Raw genomic sequence first — 15500 nt, forward strand, 5'->3', positions numbered from 1 at the left:
CTCTCCCTCCGCCCCACTATCATGATCCCAGTTCTACCTTACAAATCTGGCCAGACCAGAGGATGTACACTGGTGCAGACAGGAACTGGAAACACGGGAACCCAGGACAGATGAACCCCTCAGGACCAGTAGTGAGAGTGGCGATACAGGGAGGGTGGAGGGAAGGTGGGGGAGAAACGGGGAACCAATCATAAGGATCTACATTTAACCCCCTCCCTGGGGGATGGATAACAGAAAAGTGGGTGAAGAGAGACATCAGACAGTATAAGATATGACAAAATAATAATTTATTAATTATCAAGGGTTCAGGAGGGAGGGAGGGGAGAAATGAGCTGATACCAAGGGCTCAAGTAGAAAGCAAATGTTTTGAGGATGAGGGAAGAAAACGTACAAATGTGCTTGACACAATGGATGGATGTATGGATTGTGATCAGAGTTGTAGGAGCCCCCCAATAAAATGACAACAGCAACAAAGACCACATATTATATTAACTCTTTATTTGAAATATCCACAGCAGGCAAATCCAGAGAGAACGTCTCTAGTTTCCTGGGGCTGGGGCGGAGGGCATGGGGGGTGACTACTAAGGGACGGTGGGTTTTCTCTTGGGGAATGACATCGTGTCTTTGAGGTTTGTGCCACTCTGGACGCTTAAAGCCATTGATGAATCGTACCGCACATTTACTACATCCCAATGAAAAAACACAAGAAGTTTTAAAACATGTCCCCTGATCCACTTTTTTCTTTTGCTCTGGCCAGCGAGGCAATTGGGCTGCTTATCAGAAGGTCCAAGGTTCAAACCCACCAGCCACTCTGAAAGGTGGGATGTCAATGCTTACTGCTTCGGCAACTCAACCCTGATTTGCAAGTTCCCTGTGAACTGGAGTCTACTGGACGGCAGTGGGGTTGGTTTTGGTTTGGGCTGGCGGCTGAGTGAATGGGAAAGGAAGGGCAGGAAGTCAGTCAGAAGGCTGCTGGGGTACCTGAGAAAACTGACGGTGCTTGAGACAATGTCTTCCACGTAGCACAGTGGCTCTCAACCTGTGGGTCGTGACCCCTTTGGGGACTGGGGGTCGCCTAAGACCATCGGAAAACATGTATTTCTGATGGTCTTAGAAACCGAGACATTGCTCCTCCTCTGTCTCCAGGAGGGTCTTGCCCACATAATGACATCCTTGTGCCAACCCCATCACATACACCCTGTACCAATACAAGTGTGTGACAGGGTTGGTGCCATAATGTGCTTATGCAGAACAGTCACGTGTAGAGAGCAGCCACTGTGTAGAAAACAGCAGTAGTGGAGGTAAAAGACACTTCAAGAATTATTAATAATGTTCAATTTGTAATAATGAAAATACATCCTGAATATCAGATATTTACATGATGATTCATAACAGTAGCAAAATTACAGTTATACAGTAACAACATGTTAGCAAGGAACAATGAAAGCTTTCCTTAATCACTGTGTGGGTCCAGCAGGATGGGCCAGCAGGCTGCCGTGGGCCTTAGCCCGGCCTTGGAAGGGAGAAGGGTGTGGCGTAAGGGAGGGGGCTTGAGGGTGGGGTGGGGGGCTGGGCTGGAGGAGCACTGGCTGTCGGGGGGCCAGAGAGAAAGTCCAGTGGGAGTGGCAGTGGCAGTGGGAGAGGAGAGGCGAGGGGAGCAGACAGACTAGCTGAGGTCCGGGAAATGGGCGTGTGCCCACATGGGTCATTCTTGCCCCGAGTCTGCGAGGATACGGTCCAAGTGGAAGGAAGGGGGCATTTCACGCCTTTCTTCACCAGGGCTCCCCGAGAGCTGCTGGAACCACCCTGTCCACCAGGAACCCCAGAGCGTGCCGGGATCACCCTCGGCAGGCGCTGTGCTCTGGGTGGGACAGCCCAGTCCTCATCAGGGACCTCCCCTCTTATCCCTCCTCCTCCACTGGGGACCCACTCTGCCCCCAGGGAAGGCAGGCCGGCCAACAGGGCAGCTGTCGGGCGAGGTGCCAGCCCACGGCCTGACCTCCATGGGCCAATGGCAGAGGCACGGGAAAAGTCATCACAGAGCTGTCCACGTGCCTGAGGCCAGTGCCAGGCCCTGGGGCAATCCCCACCCCCACTGTGGGGACAGTGACTCCCCCTCCAAGGAGATGCTCTGAGCGCCTCCTCTGCACAGAGGATGGGCGTCAGCCCCTCCAGGCTGCCACTCCGAGCTGTGTGACATGTGTGGTCCGAGAACGAGCCCGTGAGCGGACACCAGCCGTCTCTTAAACAGCAGCTCCAACAAGGCTGCCACCAGGACAGGACAGGACGCTCAGCCCAGGGCGGCCTGCGATGAACGCGAGTCTCCGGGGCTCCTGACCTACCTCTGGAAGCAGGCTGGAGGGCTGGGTGACAGTCACGGCGGACACTGGTGTCCAGATCGGTCCTCAGTCTGAGGTCAGGGGTCAGAGGTGGGGGGGCCAGGCTTTCTCTATGTCGGGGTGCATGGCCTGTGGGAGCCACTCGCAGTATTCCGCCAGCAGGTCTGCAGGGCCAGGAGAAGCAGCGCGTCAGCGGCATGGCGGCCATCTGAACTCAGGGGGGACCCAGGGGAGAGGCTCGCCGCTACCACGGCCCACAAGCCCCTCCCACCAACCCTGGCTCCCTGCCAGGCCACAGGACCCCACCCCAGCCCTGGGGCTCAGGCCATGTTGGGCCTCAACGCACAGCGGGGGTTTTTCTTCCAAGCGGCCAGCAGGGCATCTCGGCAGTCTGCTTTCTCGGAGACCAGAGCTTTCAGGAGGCTCTCTGTGCGGGGCTGCAGCCTGCCAGAGGAACGGGGTGTAGGCAGTTGGGCGGAGGTGAAACCCACCAGGTATGGCAGGGCACGTGGGGTGGGGCTGTCTAGACCTTACTCCCGCCCAGCCCCTGCCTCCGTGTGTGTGCTGGCTGCTGCAGTAAAATGTCCTTCCTCCTTCAGCTTCCAGTGAGACCCACGCCCGGCTTCCCTCTCCCTCCTGCAGGTGAGCTGGTCTGCGTGTCCCAGGGGCCCTTCCCATGGCTCTAAGGTGTGTGTGGAGGCCACGGCCTATGCGGCATGTATACGGCCCACCACCCTGTGGGGTCCCACTACGACCACTGCTTTGCCAGACCCCACGGGGCACAGGAGGCCTGCCACCCAAGGGAAGCACAGGGCCCCGTGGCACCCCAAGGGGTGGCTGGTGGGCTCCAACTGCTGACAGGGCAATTGGCAGCCCAGCAAGGCACTCATCGTGCCCAGAGGCTTCCCTGGTGGGTTGGGTTGTGTTCAGAGCACGCGGCTGTACCTGGCCCACGTCTTCAGCATCGTGCTAGGGCTGGACAGCAGACAGCTCTGGTACGAGGCCAGCTTGTGGAAGACCTAGAGAGAGGCCGTGGGAAGGGGTGAGAGACCGCTCTCCCTCCTCCCACAGACCCTGAGAAAAGAAAACAGCCGGGGTGGGGGATGCAGGGGTGGGGTGGAGGGGGCTGAGAGACACCAGGCCACCTACCTGTCCTTCCAGGAGAAACCGGGCAAAGTGTTTGTACCGGTCGATGCCCTCGGGGAAGTCCACCTGGACTTCAGGGAGTGGCCAGCTGACCCGATCTAGAGGGTGGGAGCCAGTGAGCCTGGGCCGGGAAGGCCTCCCCGCCCCGGCCTGTCATAGGGTGGAGACGTGGGTAATGATTGGGACAGGCGTGGGCAATGTCCCCTGGGACCCACTCACAGAACACGCTGGCCCGGTGACACAGCACCCGCCCGGCCTCAGGGCAGTAGGTGGGGGGCGGCTCCTCAGCCGGTGGGCCGAACTGGCAGTAGGGAGGCAGCAGCGTGGGCACCCATTGCACCTCCACCGCCGAAACACCTGGGGAGCGGAGGGGATCAGTCAAGCTGATGGGGCTCCTGGGCTCCCTCCCGGGGAGCGAGGCGGCAGCCCTGCCTCCTACCTTTCATGTACATCTTTGTGGTTTCCACGATCTCCTGGTAGACCACAAACTCGGGGAGCTCCCTGAAGAGGACGGATCCGGGGTGGATGAAGACGGGGTCTTCCAGGAGAGGAGTCTGAGAGGGAAGACAGCGAGCCAGAGTGAGGGTCTGGGAGGCACCCTCCTCACCAGCTGCCTCCATGTGTTGGGCAACTGAGCGCTGGCGGCTGACACGCTGAGAGCAGGCCACCGGTGAGGCCGGACAGGCACTGCGAGAGCTACACCGCCATGCAAGGGCCACGCAGGTGACAGGACGGAGGCTCGGTCCCTGCTGCTTTGGGACATGACAGCAGCCCCCCACAGGCGGCTACTCCTCCCGGGACAGGCAGGTCCACAGGCACAGAGGCACCACGGCTGGCGTCTGGGGCAGGGGAGGGAGGGGACAGGGACTGCTCGTGAGTGGGCGTGGGTCAACACGTCCTAGAACCGTGGGGATGGTCGCCTGCCACTGAACCGTGGGCTGTGTAGCGTACATGGCCTCTGCGCCCTGTCAGAAAGGTGCCTGGCCTGGTCAAGCAGCAGGGGACAGGGTGGGCAGGCGGGCCTTAGGTGTAGGGACAGACACACTCCTTATCCCCCCACCCAGGAACCTTTGTTCCCCACTGTCTTCCAACGGATTCTAGCTCACAGCAGCCCGTGCGGCAGAGAACGGCCCGTGGGGCTTCTGAGGCAGTAAATCTCCACGGGAGTGGATGGCCTCCTCTTCAAGAAGAGCAGAGGGGTTGACAGCTGCCAGCCTCCTGGTTAGCAGCCGGGCACTTCAACTGCTGCCCAGGCAGGGGCTCCTCCACCCTGGGACTTTCCCAGGGGGATACAAGGCTTAGGACATGCCTGCCGAGGGCCCAGGCTGACAGGACAGCAGGAGGGGGTGGGGGAAAGCACCCAGGCTCAGCGGCTGCCCCGGCCAGCGAGCTCACCTTATAGGCGTTCCTCCACTTGTCCTCCAGCAGCTCCTCGCTCTGGACCCTGCGGGCCAGGTGGTCGCCCAGGCCGGCCGTGACAATCTGGCGCAGGTAGGTCACCTGAGTCTCAGAGGGCGGCTGCATCTTGGGGTCCACGAACAGGCCAGCCTCGGGGCACACGGCGTTGACTGGGGGAGGGCAGCCGGGAGTGAGACTGGGGCAGTGTCCACCGCACAGCCTGGGGAGATCCTGGGAGCGGACGAAGCAGCCCCTGAGGGGCCCTTGGCTCTAGATTTTACAAAAGCAGCTCACCAGGGCAAACCACCTGACGGCATGACCCCACCTCCCTCCTCACCTCCCACCCCCGATGGGCTTCAAGGCATGGGAACCCGTGGGGCAGGCTAGAACTGGCCTGCAGGGCTTCCGAGGCTGGACACCGGTACAGAGTAGAAAGAAGACTCCTCCCTCCGATGGAGCAGGGGGTGGGTTTCACTCAACAGGCGGCCCTCGGATGAGCCGGTGGTGTTTGGACCACCAGGGCACTGAACCCATCCCAGACCAGGGACCGACAGAGAGCCTGGACCTCAAGCCTGCCTGCAACTCCAATGTGCCCTTGGGTGTCTGTGTGGCTGAGCCCCGAGGGCCCCTGGGTCTCACCAGGACTCGGCCTCTGCTGGGGGGATGGGGGCTTGGGGGTGGGAGGTGGGTAGAGGGTGGCTGCTGCTTTGAGGAAGATGACAAAGAGCCAGGGCAGGAGTGGGACCCGGGAGACGCGAGGGCAGAAACGGACTGCTGGCATTGTTCTGAGGCACGCTGGGCAAGGCCCACTGTCTCCCCTCCAGAGCCCGGGCTCAGGTGCACGAGCGCACATAGGACACGACTGGGAAGCCAGCCGGCGCAGAGCAGGGACCTCGGCTCCGCCACCTGCTCGAAGTGTCCAACCTCATCCATCACGGACAAGCTGAGGGCGGGGCTGCCTATCCAGGGGCTCTACTCGGACCAAGCAGGGGTCCTGGCCCAGGGTCCAGGGCCAGAGGGCCACAGGAGCGCCTACCTGCAGAGGTCAGCTGGCCCCGCAGACGCCGGATCTCCAGCATGGCCTTGTACCGGAGCCCATTGGCTTCGCAGAACTGGGCCGAGCCACCAGCGAACTCCCAGGCTCCCACTGCACCTGTGGGGGTGAGGGGTGCTGGCTTACAGATCTGCTCTAGGCCCACTCCCTCACCTCTCTGGGCCAGACTGGCCCTCCACGCCCCCTCATCTTTCCACCAGCTTGCAATACCTCCCGAACCCCCTCTCCCAAATCCAGCTCCTTGGGCTACCTCCACTCATCCCCTCTGCCCGGCCACCTCACCGCCCACCTCCACTCATCCCCTCTGCCCGGCCACCTCACCGCCCACCTCCACTCATCCCCTGCACACTCCACACCGCTTCCCTCCATACACCCAGTCCGATGTCTGCCTCACCCCTCCACCCGTCCTCCCCACCCCCAGCTCTACTACCCGGCTGCCAACATACCCAGAAGCACCATGAGGTCTCCAAGCAGCAGGGAGGCGCCCCGCCCCGCCCAGGCCCTCTTCACGTGGGCCACGCGGGCCCGCTTCGTCTTCAACGTGGCTAGCTCTTCATCACTGGCAGCCGGTCTGCATGTACACACATACACACCACAGGCTACCGACTGCCCAGCCGGCCATGCTCGGCCCACCAAGGCAGGTCCCAGAGAGGCATGGAGTCCCGGACCAGCACGAGGATTCTCAAGCCCCGCTCTAAGTTCACCACTGGCAGGATGAGAAGGGCCGGCACCAGGGCAGCCTCACCTATCTCTCAGGTAGAGCCCCGCCCCACCCCACGCCCTCTCTTTCAGGGCGCTGAGCCATTTATGACACACCAGGGACCCCTGGTGTGCAGAGATCGCCCTCAGCAATGCAGGCAAAGGGCACGGGCGCACCCCATTAGGAAGCGAGGAAACGCTCGCTCCCCTATTGAGGAAGGGGCGCTGCTGTCCTGTGAGGCAAGGCCCGAGTTGTTGATCCTGCCCTCTCAGCCTCGGGCCCCCTTGCACACACACACACACACACACACACACACACACACACACACACGCACAATGAGTGGATGCTCCTGCAGCCTGGTCACTATGAAGCACAGTGGTTACTGCAAGGTCGGCAGTTTGAAACCACCAACTGCTCCGTGGGGGAAAGACGAGGCTGTCTACTCCCGTAGAGAGCTGCGGTCTCGGAAACCTGCAGGGGCAGTGCCACCCTGCCCTGTAGGGCTGCTGGGAGTCGGCCTCTGCTCGGTGGCAGTGAGGGGTTTCCATGTCTAATAGTGCAGCTTTGGCCACTACATGCCCTTCTTCTGAAACCAGCTACTCTCTGGCTGCCAGACACCCTCAGGGCCCGAGTGAACACCCACAGTCAGTCAGGAGAGAAGGTGAGCGCTGGTTCCCACCCCAGGGAAGGGCTCAGAGATAAAGGGGGGCTGGAGCATGGCCCCGGGCTTCATGAGCTCGGCCCCCGGCTCGCACCTGTCCAGCTCTTCGAAGAGCTCGCGCACGGTCATGGCGGCCACGATGGTGATGGTGTAGGGCAGACAGCCATGCTGGCGGCTCAGGGACAGCATCTTGGCGAAGCGAGGTGCCACGGGGAACGTGGCCATGGTCCTGCCCAGCGGGGAGATGGGGCAGCTCACCCGGGACCTCTGCAGCTGCCGCACCCTGGAGGGTGAGGGCGTGTGTGGGTCAGGGGCCTGCTGAAGGCTCTGGAATGGGTGCCCCATGCAGCCCGTCCTACCTCTCTGACTTCTGGGGCGCCTCCAGGGCCCCCAGTGCAATCAGCAGCTCCTCGGCGGCGATGAGGGCCTCCACGGAGGGCGGGGTCGGGAACGGGAAGTTGATGACCTGGGGACACAGGAGGCGGAATGAAGTCTGTCAGGCACAGTGCCAGCCGGGTTCCCCCATCCCAGTGGGAGGCCCGGCGGAGCAAGGCCGGATCATGCGGATCCTCAGGGCTCCAAAAGGGGTCGGCACATTGTACTCAAGAGCAGAGGGGCCTCATGGGTACAGAGAGACCCTTGCCTGTTGGCCTCCGTTTCCTGTCACATGGGGACTGGACGGTGGACACGACAGTGACCCTTCCCTAGGTTGTGAGGGCTGTGGCAGGCAGAGGCAGGCAGGAGAACCCCACTGTGGTCCCCAGGACACTGATAGTGACCTTTGGTGGGCACACGCTCCATGTTTCCGGAGACTGCTCACGGGGGAGAGGGAGAGACGAGGGAGGCCGCTGGGCAGGGCTGATGCAACACCCATCCTGGCTGGGGCGGCAGTGTCAGGGTGGCAGTGTCAGGGCCCCAGGGCCTCAGCTGAAGAAAGGGGACCCCGAGGCACAGGCAACGAATGGGGGACAGCTTGCCGTGTGGAGCCCGGCCACCGAGTGTGCCGGCTGGGCTCCCAGACACGGTGGGGCTGGGGCTGCTCTACAACTGACCTTCTCGATGTTGAGGGCCTTCATCTGGAGGATCAGGTCCTCCACGGGCCGCCGCGTGATTTCTGGAGGAGGGAACCGCTCAAAGTCGCCAAAGACGGCGGAGGAGTACAGCCTGGGGAAGGAGCATGGTGGGGAGAGGGTGAGTGGGCTCACCCGAGGTCGGGTCTGTGCAGGCAGCTCAGCCCTCACCCCCAGCCATCCAGCCGAGTCCCGCTCAGGACAACCCCATGCGAGGCTCCTGGGGCCGTCAGTCTTTAGAGTCAGCCTCCTCTTCAACCCCAGCTGCAGCTGGTGGGGTTGAACCACCAACCTTCCAGCTCTCGGCCCTTTGTTACCAGCAGGCACGACCGAGCTCCTCCTCAGTCAGTGCAGAGATGCCCTTACAGAAACAAGACTGCCTCGTGTTCATGCTGCAGAACTGCAGGCTGCAGCCCCGTGCTTGGCCAAGCCAGAGCTCCCGTCACCAAGTGCACTGGACTCAGCACGGCAGCGGGGGCTGCTAGCCGAAAGGCCGGTGGTTCAAATTCGGTAGGCATTATGCTGGGCGAGAGGAGGCTGTCTGCTTCTGAAAAGCCTCGGCAACGCCCCCACGCCCGGGGCAGTTCGACAGTCCTGCAGGGCCCGGGTGAGTTGGCAGCAAGGAGACGTCCATGGGTTTGGGGTCTGAGTAGAATGGACTTGTCCTGAGACACCGGCCACGGGCAGCCTCCCTCCACCTTTGCTTCTTGGAAAGAAGCGCTTGCAGCACTTGGGGACACTGTCTGCGTCCCGGGGTGTTACCAGGGAGCCAGGACACGTGAGGACCACCACTCTGTACAGCCCCGCACCATCCACGGGCAGGGCCAACGCCTCCCAAGGCAAAGTCCAAGTGGACCTGCTGCCCAAGGGGCTACTGACTGCACCTGCCAGCCTGCAGGAAAGCCTCTGAGGGCCACCCTTCTTTGCTCCTGGGGGACAGGGCCCTGCAAGGAGCCCAGAGTGGAATATGGCATACCTGTAGCAATGGCCGGGCTCTGTCCGCCCGGCTCGGCCTGCCCGCTGGTCGGCGGAGGCCTGAGACACCCAGGTGACGCGGAAGGAGGACACGCCCGTGACTCGGTCATAGTAACGCTTCTTGACCTTCCCGCAGTCCACCACGTACTTGATGCCGGGGATGGTGAGGGAGGTCTCAGCCACATTGGTGGCCACGACACACAGCCGTGTCCCCTCTGGGGGCGGTCTGAAGACCTGCCAGGGTGGGGGAGGGGAGACACCAGAATCAGGAGTAGTTCCTGGGAGTGGGGATAGGGCACCCAGCCAGAAGTCTCTCTCCACCAGGGTGAGGTCAGCCAGGCAGAGGTTAGGTTGGGAGGCCACGGGTCAACAAGCCCCGCCCATTCTCAGGCCACCATGCCCCTAATCTTCCTCCAGGGGAATGCGCCCGGTCTCCAGGAGGAATTCTTGGCATGCCCTCAGAAACCCAATCATATGGTTCGAAACACACCCCGCCACGGGCATCCCAGAGCAAGCCCTTTACAGCACACACCCGCAGTTATAACCTCCGGAGACGCCCCTTGGGAGGGAAAAAAACCCAGGAAACCCAGAACTTGATGCTGAGCCCGCCGATTGTGCAACAGTGGCAGTGGACCCAACTGTGTGTCCTTTGCTGATCACACAGAGTGGGGTGTCTGACACCTGGGAGATGGAGATACTGCCCCTTTGTCCTTTGATCTGCCTGAGGGCTTCATAGCAAACCCAGGACCCGGAGACACCAGGGCCAAGTGGACGGAGCCCAGAGATGTTGCGAAGCCAATGCATATGCTCACGGTGACGCTACTGCCCACTGCTCCCCGCCCCCTGTGATGTAGGTGAACCGAGGCCGGGAGCTGATGGAGCATGAACATGCCTAAAGGGAACAGGAGGCTGAGTGAGCTCCAGGGCCCCTTCCTTACAGGCAAGGGGTTGAGGCCAAAGATCGGATGGGGAGCACCCCAGGGTGTCACTCACCTGTGCTTGCCTCTCGGGGGCCAGCAGAGAGTACAGCGGGAGCACGTGCAGCGGGAGGGAGGCATCTGGCTGCTCACCTGGGGAGAGAGGAGGCTGCTGGGTGCCCCCCACCAGGGCAGATAGGAGACCCACCCGGCTCTGCACCGACACTGACGTTGACACCCTTGAGCTGGTTCCCACCCCAAGGTGGACGCCGAGGAGTGCTGGGCAGCTCTTCCTGCCCGAGGAGCCCACCACTACAGCCTCTGGCCACCCTATGGCTGGGCTCTCCCAGAGGCTGGTCAATCCAGGCTCTGACTCGTCCCGAGTCCTGCCGGCACTGAGGTGGTGGGGCCTGAGTGTGTGTGGGGAGCCTGGTTCGGAACAACTCACTCATCCTTGCTAGCTGCTTGGGGATGGATCCCTGACTGCCGCTGGTGCCTTCTGACGGGGCAGAGATGCAACCGCACCCACGCAAGGACAAGGGGGGGGAGGGGGGGCGCCCTGCCGAGTCCAGCCAATGACCTCGGTCTCCAATACTTCTGACAGCTCCAGGAGACCCACCGGGCTGGGCTGCGGGCAGGCAGGAGGCTGGAGAGCCACATTAGAAGTGGGGCAATGGATGTGGTTGCTAGACAACGTCCATGGTGGGGGATGGGGTGGTGTGGGGGTGGGGAGCTGCTTATGAGGGTGATAACTGAACCGCTCCAAAGCCTCTGTGTGCAATGTGGCCGCATTCGGCTCAGGGGCAGAGCCCAGCCACCCCAGAGCCCACATGACCCAGCAAAGCGAGTCTGGGCAGCGGACCCATCACAAACAAGGTAACAACAACACGAGGACCAGGCCTCTGAGCACCCAGGCCAGGCAGATAGTAAACGTGCCTGGCTGCTAGTCAAAAGGTCAGAGGTACGACTCTACTCTGGGGACACCCTGTTAAGAGAGAACCTGGCCATCATTGCTGGGCCAATTAGCCACTGGACTCCTGCGGAGGGGCTGGGAGCCGGGGACAACAGACAGGAGCCCAGTTGGTGCTGGCCATGAGAGCGCACAGGCTGGGCTCCCAGCTCCCAGGGGCCCTGGTCACGGCCGACAGGTAGCTCTGCGGAGGCCTCACCTTCGCCGGCCCCCTCGTCCAGTTCGCCCAGATCCAGGTCCAGGTCAGAGCCCAGGGCTTCTTCCTCGTCATCCATCTCGGCCTCCCGGTCCTCATCCCCCTCGCCCGCGGGCAACACCGAGTAGTCATCCAGGTGAATCTGGGGCAGCATCTGCGGCACAGAAAGACACCAAGGCCGCTGCCTGCAGGTGACCCTGGGCGGACGCAGGTGGCCCAGGTGGACAAACGCAAATGCAAATCGAATGCAGTTGGAGGCCCGGCGCCCAACCCACCCCGGGGGCGGGCTCTTGCCTTTTGTCTGAAAATCAGGGATCCACAACCAGAGTAGTCTCACAGGAAGACCATCCCCCAGCACACAGCAGGGAGACAGGAGGTCAAGGAGCCCTGCCAGCTGTGGACTCTAAGATGCTGACTCTAAGGGGCCGTGACCCCTTTGGGGGTCAAACGAGCCCTTCACGGGGGTCGCCTGATTCATCACAGTAGCAAAATGACAGTGATGAAGCAGCAACGAAAGTAATTGCATGGTTGGGGGTCACCACAACAGAGGACCTGTATGACAGGGTCATGGCATGAGGAAGGCTGAGAACCACTGCTCTAAAGGCAGAGGAACAGCAAAGAAAGGCTTCAGTTCGGTTACTGGAAACGGTACAGTCCGGTACAGAAGGGTTTGCCGGGCAGCTCTGCTGCTAGCTCTGCTGGACTACAGTAAAGCGATTGACAGCTAGTGGATCACACACCCCCTGTGGTGAAACTCACAATCAGCATCACTAGGGAGCCTGTGTGATCCGTATGGAGGGAGGTCCTGGTGTGGCAGGAGGAGGTGGCCCCTTTAAGGCGCTGTACTGGCGAGGTCCCTGTCACTGGTACCACTGTCTACACCCCAACTGCAGTCCTCATCCCATACGGAACCTCTGTCCTTCAGTAACGACCCCCTGAATTCCCCCGCTGCCTGCAGTACTTTCTATGTTTTTGCTTATTTCTGGACATTTCTGACTGTGTTTCTCTCGAACGGTTTTAAGATGAAATCTAACCACATGCAGCTACCGAGTGGCTGGAGAAGTGAGTCGAATGAGCCTGGACACATACGTTCTCCATTGGTATTCACTTTCCCTTAAGCTCAACACAGTGGCTGCAGCTCTCCCGGGGCCAGTGGCCAGGCTGGACCTCTTGCCCCGGGACCCGATCTCCTACCTACCGCAGCCCGAGCCTTCTTGGCCCTCGCCCGAGACTTCTTAAACTTCCGGGTTTCTTCCACGGAGTCTCCCTCATCTTCCTTCTCTGCATAAAGACGGACACGCGAGGGAGAAAGGCCATTTGTGGCCGGAGCTGGGTTAACAGGGGGTTGGCTCTGTGGAGTGCCAGCCCACTGCAGCGTGGAGCGTCTGCTCCCGGGGGTGACGTGGGACTGGGCAGCAGGCCAAGGCTGACTGCTTCCCTGCACGCCCACCGCGCAGGGCTGAGGGCTGTCCTGGGGGCAGAGGTGCCAGGCTTACTTACCTCGCTGCAGCCCACGCCGGGTGCAGGGGAAGGTCTTCCGGAGCCGGCGGCACATGGCATGCACCTCTGCCTGCCCTGTCAGGAACACCAGGATGCCACCTGGGGGAGGAGGGCGAGACTTCAGCTCACACTAGGCCAAGACCCCACCCAGGTAGAGAACAGAGCCGTTACCCCCTCTACCCACCCCCAACCCCTGCCCCCGGCCAGCCACGGCTAGGGTGAAGGGGGAGGAGAAGGCAGTGGCTAGAGGAGGAACCCCTTGTGTGGGAGGGTGAGAGAGGGGACAGCATGGGAGAGGCCTGGAGGTGAACCAGAGTGGACATGTCCCTGGGGAGCTGACCAGGGAAACTGCAAGTTCCTGTGGAAACCTGAGGGGGCAGTGAGCTTTGAGGGGACATGGCACCCATGACGCTAGACTGTGTGTGCAGGGACAGCGTGGTGGGGGCCTGTCTCCAACAACAACAGAGGTGGGTTGTTTGTAAGGAACCCCCTGCTGGGAGGGAGGGAGTGAAATGAGGCTGAGAAGGGAGCCCCCCCCCAGGAGAATGGGCCTGAAAGGAGGTAGGTGAGGGTCGGCCGTGCTGCCCTCCACAGCCCCCTGGATCGGAAGCATGAGGGCTGCTGTAGCAGACAAGGGAGAGAGGTCCCGAGGGGAGGGAGACAGCCAATGGCTGAGCCAGCCACTGCCCAGGGACCAGGCTCGCGCGTGGACGTACTGGTAAGCCACCCCGCACACTCACAGAGAGGGTGGGGCCGCTGGAAGGTGTCCTACCCCGTCCTAACGGGAACAGTGGGCCGGCCTCTGCTCGAGGGTGAGACGCAAGGGCAGGGGCTGGGAGGGATACCCTTCACCCCAATCGCAGTATTAAAAAAACATGCTCATAAAGACGGGGTCTCTGAGGCTGGGGGCTCGTCAGCTCACATCAGCCACTGTGTCTTAGAACTTGAGATCAGAGGATCGAGACGGTGCCCAGTACGGCCACCCAGCCCTGTGCCTGGGAGCACAGGCGGTCCTGGGCAGAATGGGAGGAAAACGTAGACCGAAACCGATCGTAAAACAAACATCAGACATACTCATCTAGGAGACACTGGGGAACAAGGACAAAGATTCAAGCCCTCGGACGCCCTACCTACGAAACAAGCGCGGCCCCGGCCAGAGATCACTATGCAGGCAGACCGTCCACATGCATGAGCAAGGCGCTTTCAGACCAACTGACCGCAGACCCAAAGGGCAGCTTGTGCCCCAGCTCTGAGAGCAGGAGGGGGAGGGCAGGAGCGGAGTCGGGGACCAGGGCAGGCTGCAGGGGGTGGGGGGGGGGATGACAGCAACATCCTGAAATAGGGCTGCAAGGAGAAGGACTTGCTGGGTAGACTTCACCCAAGTAGAGAGAGGGAAAGGACCGTCATGGAGAGCCTTGGTGAACACAGCCCACCCTGTCACCACCCTGATTCGGGCCACAGGCCACCAGAACTCCGAGACAATACACTTCTGCTCCTACCAGCCAGGAGCAGGCAGCGGGGAGGGTGGGGGAGCGTCTGCACTGGCCAGACTGCTGGAGGCCAGGAGCACAGACAAGGAGGGGACCTCCAGGAGGTAGCGGTCAAGCCACACCCCGATCCTGTGAGGTGACTGCTCTCCCTCTGTCTGTCCTTGCTGTGCAGGACAAGGACAGGGTAGCAGGTGTGGGTGGGGAAGTATTTTCACAGACGATACTACAAATGTTCAATGTGAAAGCAGTCCGGTACCTATCACCCCCTCCTTGGGGGACGGACAACAGAAAAGTGGCCGAAAGGAGACACTGGTCAGTGTAAGGCATGGGAAAAAAAGTTATAAGTCATCAAGGGTTCAGGAGGGAGAGGGCGTCGGGGAGGGGGGAAATGAGCTAATACCAAGGGCTCAAGTAGAAAGAAAACGTTTTGAAAATGATGATGCCAACAGAGGTACAAGTGTGCTTGACTTATGGATGGATGGATGGATGGGTTGTGATGAGAGCTATGGGAGCCCCAATAAAATGACTTTTAAAGACAAAAAAAAAGAGGAGCTCAGGTAGTGCGGGGCTGAGGCACCCCCTGCTCCCAGGGAGGGTGGCGGGTGGAACCCAAGGGCAAAAGGTGAGGCCACCTGCTACCATGGAGACCCAGGCTGGATGTCCCTCTAGGGGCAGGTCCACCCTGTCCTACGGGGCACTGTGAGCTGCAGTTGACCTGATTGGGGGTGGGTGGGTGTCATTCTGCTTATCTAGCCCCCCCACTGAGGCAGGCCAGTGCACGGAACACTGTGGTACCTGTGGGGGGATGGGGGCCCAGCAACGACAGGTGCCTTTCCCAAGGCTCTCAGCGGTGAACTACTTGCCGCGGTAGGTGGCAGGTGTAGCCTTGGTGCTCACCTGGCCAGGGCCTTACCTGGAGGCAGCATCCGGTGGATCTTGCAGACCTTCCGGAAGCACTCCCCGCTGTAGTCCTCCAGTGGCGTCCGCTTGTTAAAGTGCACGGTGACCGGGAACTGCCTGGAGTCGACCTGGGAGAGGCCCCGGGAGGCAGTGTGGGTGCTGATGGGTAGAAGAGGGACCGCCC

The 15500-nt window shown here is 61.2% G+C and overlaps 1 protein-coding gene across 1 annotated transcript in view; it reads right to left on the reverse strand.

The window, feature by feature from the left end:
- Window positions 1-483: 483 nt before the first annotated feature.
- DHX37 (DEAH-box helicase 37) overlaps window positions 484-15500 on the reverse strand; it is a 35506-nt gene continuing 20489 nt past the window's right edge. Inside the window, exons 9-26 of the mRNA XM_045296731.1 lie at window positions 15330-15444; window positions 12927-13025; window positions 12625-12707; window positions 11430-11580; window positions 10337-10413; window positions 9345-9577; window positions 8351-8462; window positions 7658-7764; window positions 7393-7581; window positions 6384-6508; window positions 5920-6036; window positions 4881-5053; window positions 3925-4039; window positions 3705-3842; window positions 3489-3583; window positions 3285-3358; window positions 2686-2783; window positions 484-2503 (exon numbers count right to left, since the gene is read on the reverse strand). Coding sequence (XP_045152666.1) covers window positions 2424-2503; window positions 2686-2783; window positions 3285-3358; window positions 3489-3583; window positions 3705-3842; window positions 3925-4039; window positions 4881-5053; window positions 5920-6036; window positions 6384-6508; window positions 7393-7581; window positions 7658-7764; window positions 8351-8462; window positions 9345-9577; window positions 10337-10413; window positions 11430-11580; window positions 12625-12707; window positions 12927-13025; window positions 15330-15444 — 2181 coding nt within the window. The 3' untranslated portion in view covers window positions 484-2423. The remainder of the gene's footprint in view (window positions 2504-2685; window positions 2784-3284; window positions 3359-3488; window positions 3584-3704; window positions 3843-3924; window positions 4040-4880; window positions 5054-5919; window positions 6037-6383; window positions 6509-7392; window positions 7582-7657; window positions 7765-8350; window positions 8463-9344; window positions 9578-10336; window positions 10414-11429; window positions 11581-12624; window positions 12708-12926; window positions 13026-15329; window positions 15445-15500) is intronic.

Source organism: Echinops telfairi, unplaced genomic scaffold (genome assembly GCF_000313985.2).
Source record: "Echinops telfairi isolate 266 unplaced genomic scaffold, ASM31398v2 ScPeMD7_7412;HRSCAF=8450, whole genome shotgun sequence".
Classification (NCBI taxonomy): domain Eukaryota; kingdom Metazoa; phylum Chordata; class Mammalia; order Afrosoricida; family Tenrecidae; genus Echinops; species Echinops telfairi.